At 38.3% G+C, this 9731-nt stretch overlaps 1 protein-coding gene across 11 annotated transcripts in view; it reads right to left on the bottom strand.

Annotated features, from left to right (window-relative positions):
* Positions 1-9731, bottom strand: part of REV3L (REV3 like, DNA directed polymerase zeta catalytic subunit) — a 176030-nt gene that overhangs the window by 35633 nt on the left and 130666 nt on the right. For all 11 annotated transcript variants that reach the window (XM_055535164.1, XM_055535162.1, XM_055535165.1 and 8 more), the window contains one exon: positions 3730-3848. In XM_055535164.1, coding sequence (XP_055391139.1) covers positions 3730-3848 — 119 coding nt within the window. The remainder of the gene's footprint in view (positions 1-3729; positions 3849-9731) is intronic.

Raw genomic sequence — 9731 nt, 5'->3', positions numbered from 1 at the left:
TAGCACAATATACATTTAGAACACTCTAGGGTTTATAAACAAACCACTGAATGTAGTTATTAATGTTAAGTTTAATATCAAGTTTCATTTTATTTACTGGTATATAACTTCTCCTAAGCTTCTATTTCTATAAGGCTTTGATCATAAGCTCAGTATTTTCTGTGATTTCACTTCACTTCCTTGAGATTCCTTAAAGGAAACTGGAGGACAAGTGGACATGCTCAGAAAGCAGTTACTTCAAATATAGCAAATTGTTTTTAAGGCTCAATCTTCCTATCCTCACCATCATATGGCCTTATAATTCAGTAAGCAGCCCTACTTATTTCTAACATCAGATACATTAATTTTAAGACTATGTTCTTTATACAGATATTTTCTAAGCTTATTAACTTTTTTACCTTTAAGGAAAAGCAGAGGTGGAAACTTTCATTTCAGATTACAGAAGAGTAACTGGTACTAGACTAGCTCTCTTGGATAAAAGATTCAGGGTAATTGTTTCTGGGCAGTGAGCAATAGGCAGTGCAGGACGATGCTCCTTGAGAGAAGGGAAACTCATATGAAATGAGCCTCAGGTTGTCTGGAGATAATTTCCTAAACCCAGTGCAGTATGCTAGGTCTGAGCAAAGTGTGGCTATACTGCTAAGCCGAGGAGACAAGAGTCTAGAGTTCAGGCAGGCTGTATCTGCAACCTGTGGAAAAGGGCATCTGTGCAAGGGGAAGGAGTTAGGAGTTAGTAGTACAGATGGCGGTTTCTTGGGAGTGGCCCAGGGCTACGCGGAAAAATGAGCAGGGAGAGGCTTACTAGAGAGTAGCAGTTGGGGACCTGAGTCTGGAACAGAACTTGTAAGACAGTGTTGTAGTTGAAGGTCTGGCCATGCCAGAGTGGAGAGACTTCATTAACCCCTTATGAATAACCTAAGCATCCGGCTGAGAGCTCAGAAAAACTATGTCTTGGGAGCAAGGCATAAAGTAAGGCCACCGCAGGCAAACCTAAAACCAAGCACTAACAATAGGCCTGTGGGACAGAATATGGAGACTGAGTCTTGTCAAGTTGGAGGGACTTAGAGAGCACTTTCAGCTTTCCAGAGATTCATCTTAACAAAGCATAAAAAGCAGGTATGCACAAGCTCAGGTGATCAGCCAGTAACTCAGTTGCTGGCTGGAACAAAATAAACATGCTTCAGAGGAGGATAATAAAAATCCAGAATCTGTACAACAGAACATCAGTAATATCCATTACATAATCATGCAAAGAAACAAAAAACATGACCCACAGTTAAAAAGCAGTCAACAGAAACTAATACAGAGATGGTCAGGTGCTGAATTTAGAAACTATTACAAGGTATGTCCAAAAATCTAAAGAAAAGATATTCAAAAAGTTAAAAATACAGTCTTAATGAGTGGATGGGGAAATCTACCAAATACAGAAACTATCAAAAGAAAAAACCAAATGAGAATGCGGGACTAAAAATAACTGAAATACAAAATTTACTGGTTGTTCTTAACAGCAGATTGGTGACAATAGAAGAAAGTTAGTAAACTTAAAGACAGATCATAAGAAAAAAAAATGAAGAAAAATGTACAGAGCCTCAAGGATCTGTGGGACACCATCAGCTAGTATAATATACATACTGAAATTATGGAAAACAAAGGCAAAAAGAAAAAAACTTGAAAACAGCCAGGAAAGTGTAATTCTGCTTCAGATGTAGAAAGCTGCAAAAGCATGTAACTCCAGTCTAACAATGATAAAAACCTGGATAATATACATAATCATAAGTTTTACTGAAGCCTAAAGTAAGTTAAGGTTGTAAAAGAATCAGGTGAACTAAATTTCATAGTTTCAAACCCACTGAAGGATAGACAGGACGCATAACGTACTTCATCTTTGGCAGAGAACAGGAGGGAGAGGCAACTCATAAAAGCAGGTAAGAAGGAACCAGTTAACATGTTATTAAATTCTTAAAGGTCATGTATGAGCCAGCATGACTATTTAGAATCACTGGAAGCCCTAGACACTAGGGCAGGGCACAGAGAGATGAAACCTTGCAACTTCCTCCAACCCATCTCTCGTATGAAACCTTGAGCTGCAAACTCTCCAATCCTTAGGGTTTATGCAGAGATTCACTATCTTTGGGAAAAGAAGAGATGCCAAAGATATCTGTGGCTGGGAGAAGGTTGGCAGTAAAAGCTGCACTAGAGGGAAGGGCAGGAAACCTCCCCTGTTCGAACTGTGGGCCTTGTACCAAGTAACAAGCAGCAGTTGTCTACCACTAGGAAAGGGGAAAGGAACATTCCCACCATAGCTTTCAGGCAAAGAAATACCACTGCAAAGGCAGGAGTAGAAGTGTAAGCCATTTTCCTCTGTGGGAGAGTCAGGAAACCTGCTTGGATCAGGACCTGGCAGTGATGCAAAGTGGAGGTCCATCGCCGTCGTGGGACGAGTAGGAATGCTGAAGGAGCCTCATCCCCAAGGCCTAGGAGAACAGGAACTCTCAAAGACTAACTCTGGGCCTCAGAAGTGAATAATCCCCCTGTCTCCACTCTGAGCCTTACACAGAGTAACAACAGCAGCAGCCATCCACTCATTAAGCCTGACTTATCCATACACTGGAAAAAGGAGAATGACTGTTGATTCCTCATCAGAAATAATGAAGGCCACAGGAAAAGGGAATAAAATCTTTACAGCAGTGAAAGAAAAAGAATTCTCAACTCCAGAATTAGTGAAAATATCATTCAAATATAAGGGGGAGATGAAGACATTTTTAGATAAATAAAGGCTGAGAGAATGTTTCCAGCAGTCTTGCACTAGAAGAACTGCAAAGAAAACAATTCAGCAGTGTCTTAAAAGGTTAAACATGCTAATCATGTGACCTGGCAATTTCATTCCTAGAGAAATGAAAACGTATGCACACAGTTTTATTCACAATAGCCTCAGACCAGAAACAACTCAACTGTTCCTCAACAGGTGACTGGGTAAACTGTGATATCCTCATACAAATGAATATTATTTAGTAACATAAATAGGAACAAACTCTGATTTGTGCAACATGGTTGAATCTCAACATGCTGAGTTTCTTAAAAGAAGACAGACACAAAAGGGTAGTCTGTAAATAATTCTAATAATACAAAGTTCTAAAACTGCAAAACTAATCTATAGTAATAGAAATTCAATTTGTACTTATGTGGGTGGTTAAGGAATAGTTAGATTAATGACAGCTGTATATGGGAATTTTCTGGGTGTTAGAAATGTTCTTTATCTTGACTGGGCTAGTGATTACAGGGTGTATACATTTTTCAAAGTCACTGCACAATATACTTTAAATGTGTACATTTTATTGTATATAAATTATACTCCAGTAATAGGGCTTCCCTGATAGTTCAGTTGGTAAAGAATCTGCCTGCAATGCAGCTGAGACCCCGGTTCAATTCCTGGGTCAGAAGATTCACTGGAGAAGGGATAGGCTACCCACTCCAGTATTCTTGGGCTTCCCTTGTGGCTCAGCTGGTAAAGAATCCACCTGCAATGCAGGAGACCTTGGTTTGATCCCTGGGTTGGGAAGATCCCCTGGAGAAGGGAAAGGCTATCCAATCCAGTATTCTGGCCTAGAGAATTCCATGGACTGTATAGTCCATGGGATCACAAAGAGTTGGACACAACTGACTGACTTCCACTTTCACTATTGATTTTTAAAAAGAGATATTATCCTCTTTAGAGTTATAAAACATTACCTGTATAGATCTGTCTTGTTATCAAACCAATCTGATAAGACTCGAAAAGTAAAGAGGGGAAAACGCTGATGAAGAACATGAAAGCTCACATTTTCAAAGGTGTAGTTATTTAGAGCCACCTAGGAAAAAAAAAAAAAGAAAAACTCCATTATAACAACACTCATACTTACATGCGAATTTGTTTCTAAAAGATTCTAAATATTATTTCTAACTTTTCATATGATATGAAAGCTACTTGTAAAAATAATCTGTATTACAATTTAATCACAATTAATTTAAAACTATGTAGACACTGCCTACTGGACAGAAATGTTTGTACTAAATTAACATTTAATTGGAAAAATAATCAGACCTGTAAGATTCAACTTGGTCATATAATACTTACTTTAGAGATTCCAGTTCTTATCACTTCTGTTTATATCTATGCCAATAAAAATACTGACAAACAGATTATTTTCAAGCAAGTTAATTTTCTGTTCTTCCCATACTTACTTTCTGGTCCTGGATGACAGGCTGATTAACATGCTCCCACAGATTCAAGAATGAGTTACCTAGTTAAAGGCAGGCATTCATTCTGCTCACAAGAATTACATCAGTACTAAAACCCAATACATGGACATTATAGGGTCACTTAATTTCATCCCCAAAGCAAAAGATTATAAAGAAATGGCAGAAATGTTTCTTTATCTTCAAAATATGTAAGTGAAAGCTGTGTTACTGGGAAAAGAATACTGGAAAAGGGTCCAAATTCATAAAAACATACCTCTAGCTAGATGATCTCTCATAAATACCTACAAGACACAGCAATCTAGGCAAAGACAGTTATTTCACTGTAAATGAAAATTATGGAATCAGCAGTCACCATTCTTAGGGCAGTTTGGGGTTGTGAGGAACAGTTCAAATAGCACTTCACATTTGTATATAACCATCTTCAAATACTTTCTTTTCTACCTCTACAATCCAACAAGTACAAAACAGAGACTGAATGTTAAGCTCATCTCAGTCCAGTGACCCAAACTAGTTTCACTTTATCTACAATTTCTATCAATCTCCAGAAAAACAGCACCAAAATGTGGCATATTTCATGGACTATGTGTATGTAACTTACACTTGGATACAAAGACTTTTAAACTTTGGAATGAGCGTATTTATTATAAAGTCACCAGTATAAAACAGATAATAACACATTATCTTGGAAGTAAATTACTACCATTTTTACAAAAATTGGTATTGCCCTGGAGTACGTCCCTCAAAAATAAATGAATAACTCATTATCAAATCCCCATACTTGAATGACTCTTGTACATGTTAATGAATATTTTAATTTAGTTTAAAATTTTTTTCTATTTAGTTTCATAGAAAATGGAACCAAATATCTGACCTCAGGTAGTTACATGATTACCTAATACAGAGTATAGCACTTCAGACCAAACCAATACTTCTGCTAGAGTATACATCATCATTATAACAAGCAAAAAAAATCTCTCCAGAAAAAATCACCTGGCAGCTCTTTCATTATGGGAAGACTTGAAGTCTCCCATGTAATAAGTTGATCTATAAGGATTAACTGGGAGATTCTGTGACCTCAAACTTCACTTAAATAAAATTTTAGAAAATGGTCTATATAATGAGGTGCATGAAACTGGAGCCTATTATACAGAGTGAAGTAAGCCAGAAAGAAAAACACCAATACAGTATACTAACGCATATATATGGAATTTAGAAAGATGGTAACAATAACCCTGTGTACGAGACAGCAAAAGAGACACTGATGTATAGAACAGTCTTATGGACTCTGTGAGAGAGGGAGAGGGTGGGAAGATTTGGGAGAATGGCATTGAAACATGTAAAATATCATGAAACAAGTTGCCAGTCTAGGTTCGATGCACGATACTGGATGCTTGGGGCTGGTGCACTGGGACGACCCAGAGGGATGGGATGGGGAGGGAGGAGGGAGGAGGGTTCAGGATGGGGAACACATATATACCTGTGGCGGATTCATTTTGATATTTGGCAAAACTAATACAGTTATGTAAAGTTTAAAAATAAAATTAAATTTAAAAAAAAAAAAAAAAAAAGAAAATGGTCTATAATACCTGAGGCAGATGGCAGACTTATGTTCTGAGTTGATTTTATTTCAAATAGATTAAAACAGATAAAATAGTTTATTTCATAAATTGGATGAAGGCTAAAATATTATAACCTTGTAGCACCCACTCTACTTTGGGTCTTATTAGTGTCACAAAAGTGTAAAAATGCTCAGCTATAATCCCAGCTATAAGTAAAATTAAAGGAAAGAAAACATGAAGTCTAAAATTAAGATACTTGGAATGTTTCTAATCTTTAGAGTGGTTTACTCCACAAGTTGACATATGAATCTAAAAGTAAGAATTAGGAGTTTGTTATTTGTTTTAGAAGGCAATCTAAGTGAGTTAAACATTGGAATAATGTACTATGTACAAAAGATCAAAGCCAGAACTAATATAAAGGAAGAAAGTGTTGTAGTCCTTGGCCATTTATTTACTAATAAAGGAATCGGCTGATAAGAGGTATGGTTACACTTTTCCATTCATAGAGTCAATGTGCAATATACAATGGTTAGTCACTTCAGAAACAAATTCTTCAGAATGGGGAGAGGCAATCAGAGAATCACTGCAGGGGAGCCAGGAAACAAAGAGGAAAGGGACAAAGAGGAAGGAGACAATGAGGAAGTGCCTGGGCCCTATTATCCTACCACCTTACTCCCTCAGTTGTTCCTCACTTCCCCAAAGTCTTCAGTTAAAAGTTCTGATTGACATAAACTTTATACAGAAATGCCAGGCTGGATGAAGCACAAGCTGGAATCAAGATTGCCAGGAGAAATATCAATAACCTCAGATATGCAGATGACACCACCCTTAAGCCACAAAGTAAAGAAGAACCAAAGAGCCTCTTGATGAAAGTGAAAGAGGAGAGTGAAAAAGTTGGCTTAAAGCTCAACATTCAGAAAACTAAGATCATGGCATCAGGTCCCATCACTTAATGGCAAACAGATGGGGAAACAATGGAAAGAGTGACAGACTTTATTTTTGGGGCTCCAAAACCATTGCAGGTGGTGACTGAAGCCATGAAATTAAAAGATGCTTGCTCCTTGGAAGAAAAGTTATGACCAACCTAGACAGCAGATTAAAAAGCAGAGACATTACTTTGCCAACAAAGGTCTGTCTAGTCAAGGCTATGGTTTTTCCAGTAGTCATGTATGGATGTGAGAGTTGGACTATAAAGAAAGCTGAGCGCCAAAGAATTGATGCTTTTGAACTGTGGTGTTGGAGAAGACTCTCAAGAGTCTTCCCTTGGACAGCAAGGAGATCCAACCAGTCCATCCTAAAGGAAATCAGTCCAGAATATTCATCGGAAGGACTGATGCTGAAGCTGAAACTCCAATAATTTGGCCACCTGATGCCAAGAGCTGACTCATTGGAAAAGACCCTGATGCTGGGAAAGATTGAAGGTGGGAGGAGAAGGGGACGACAGAGGATGAGATGGTTGGATGGCATCACTGACTCAATGGATATGAGTTTGAGTAAGCTCTGGGAGTTGGTGATGGACAGGGAGGCCTGGCGTGCTGCAGTCCATGGGGTCACAAAGAGTCGGACACGACCGAGCTAAACTGAACACAAATTTATAGTGAACCCATGAATTGTAATGTATGCATACATCCATGTAACTGCCACATAGATGAAGAAATTTCTAGGGCACTGGAAGGCTGCCTTGTGCCCTTTCCCACTCAGTATTCACCAAAGTTATAGTCTAGGCTTGTTCATTTTGTAACTTCATATTTCCATACTTTAAATGGAAACATTTAACATGTACTATTATTTATCTGGTTTCTTTTGGTCAAAATTACCTTTGAGATTCAACAGCTGTTCAGTGTGACAATATTCCATCGTTCTTCATTGCTAGGTGGTATTCTTTCGTTACAGCTGCTTACTCTGCACCCTACTACACACCAATTATTGGTGACAAGTCTATCTCCCATAGTGTTCTTTGACAGCAGGAACATCTCTGTACATCCTTCCCACTCACTTCTCACTCTGCACCAAGACTCAACAGTGATCTGTCTTTCCTCTAAATGTATATATCATTTATGTCTCATTTGGCTCTTATACGCCTGTAGGGTCAGTGACAGATGGTCTATCAAAACCATATATATGGGAGGTATGTGTATACAAACACATCACTGCCCACACCCACACTCATTTCAAAAATGCTCTATGTGCTCAGAGAACTTATTATCTGACTACTCCTTAGCATCTGATTCCTCTGTTTCTCAAAATGTTTTCATTCACAAAAACATGCTTGCATCAACCCTGCTGGCTCTCTCCATTTACTTCTCAGTGAGCTCATCCACACTCTAACGTGACTTCCAAGGCTGTACCTCTCATCCAGACTCTACGCCATAATTGGGACTTTCCTACTTAAATGTCTGTTGAGTATATTTACATGGATATATGATGGATATCTCATGCTCATTATTCTTAATATTCAGTTTCCCATCTAAACATGATCTTAAACCATCTATGTCAGAACCCTGATAATCATTCTCGACACATCTTCATCTTTTTGTACATCCAATTCTTGCATACTCTCTAAACTGTTTTGTGAATCCTGATATCACTGTCAACTTTCATTTGAGGAACTACAATAATGTTCTTACTGGTTTCCTTACCTCTGGTCTTCTCCCCTTCTACACCACTACCAGGAGACAAGTCTCTGAGATAAAATCACAGCAGTGCCTCTGTATTACCTTAACCAACCCAACAATCATACTCTGAGACCTGTGATTACCAGTAATTGTATCCTCTCCATAATTTCGTGCAATCCATCCTCTTAACACTGTCTCCTTCTGGTTTACTCCCCTTGGTGCCTTGACCTCTTTGCTCCTAACCTAGCTCAATTTCACAGTCAATTACCATAATCCTAACCTCACACTAACATTTGGTTCTCTGTCCCCTCTTGATTCCTTTGTAATTAATTCAATTTTAGTAAAAACATAATTCTTTGCCTGCAAGCTGTGATGAAATCTAAACCTCTGTTACTCTGTACTTGTATCTGTGAATCTGAACACAGTTGGCAGGTATCACTTTACTTTCCTGATGCAAATCTCAATTGGGTAGTCAATGCCTAGCTTCTATATTTTCTTTTCTTTTTTTTTTCATTTCATACATGATATTTTACATGTTTCAATGCCATTCTCCCAAATCTTCCCACCCTCTCCCTCTCCCACAGAGTCCATAAGACTGTTCTATACATCAGTGTCTCTTTTGCTGTCTCGTACACAGGGTTATTGTTACCATCTTTCTAAATTCCATATATATGTTAGTATACTGTATTGGTGTTTTTCTTTCTGGCTTACTTCAGTCTGTATAATAGGCTCCAGTTTCATATTTTCTTAATTAACCATTCTCAAATTCCCCTAGATGACACTTCTCTCTTCAAACCCAGAGAGCCCCTCCATACTGCTCACTCTCAGCTAAAAACAGTGTTTCTTATTTCAGAGAGAAAACTGAAGCAGGGGCTTCCCTTGTGGCTCAGTAGTAAAGAATTTGCCTGCCAATGCAGGAGTCATTGGTTTGATCCCTGACCTGAGGAGAACCCTCACGCTGTGGAGCAACTAATTCCATGCTCCACAACTATTGAGCCTGTGCTCCGCAAGAAGATGCCACCATGAGAAACCTGCATGCCACAATCAAGAGTAACCCCTGCTCGCTGCAACTAGAGGAAAGCTCAAGCAGCGACAAAGACCCAGCACAGCCAATAATAAATAAAAATTTAAAAATTATTAGAAAAAAGAAAACTGAAGCAACAAGACGAGAGCTTACACAAATTCTCACCCTCACATCTACCCACCTAACAACATCTGCAATGATAGTCTGCCTTCCTGCCTGCTAAAATAGAGGAAACAGCTATACCCTTAATCTTAATTTGATATAAAACTTAACTTGATCTAAATCTAAAACAGA

Source organism: Bubalus kerabau, chromosome 9, assembly GCF_029407905.1.
Source record: "Bubalus kerabau isolate K-KA32 ecotype Philippines breed swamp buffalo chromosome 9, PCC_UOA_SB_1v2, whole genome shotgun sequence".
Lineage (NCBI taxonomy): Eukaryota > Metazoa > Chordata > Mammalia > Artiodactyla > Bovidae > Bubalus > Bubalus kerabau.
The sequence above is the reverse complement of the archived record's forward strand: the minus strand, read 5'-3'. Positions and strand labels throughout refer to the sequence as shown.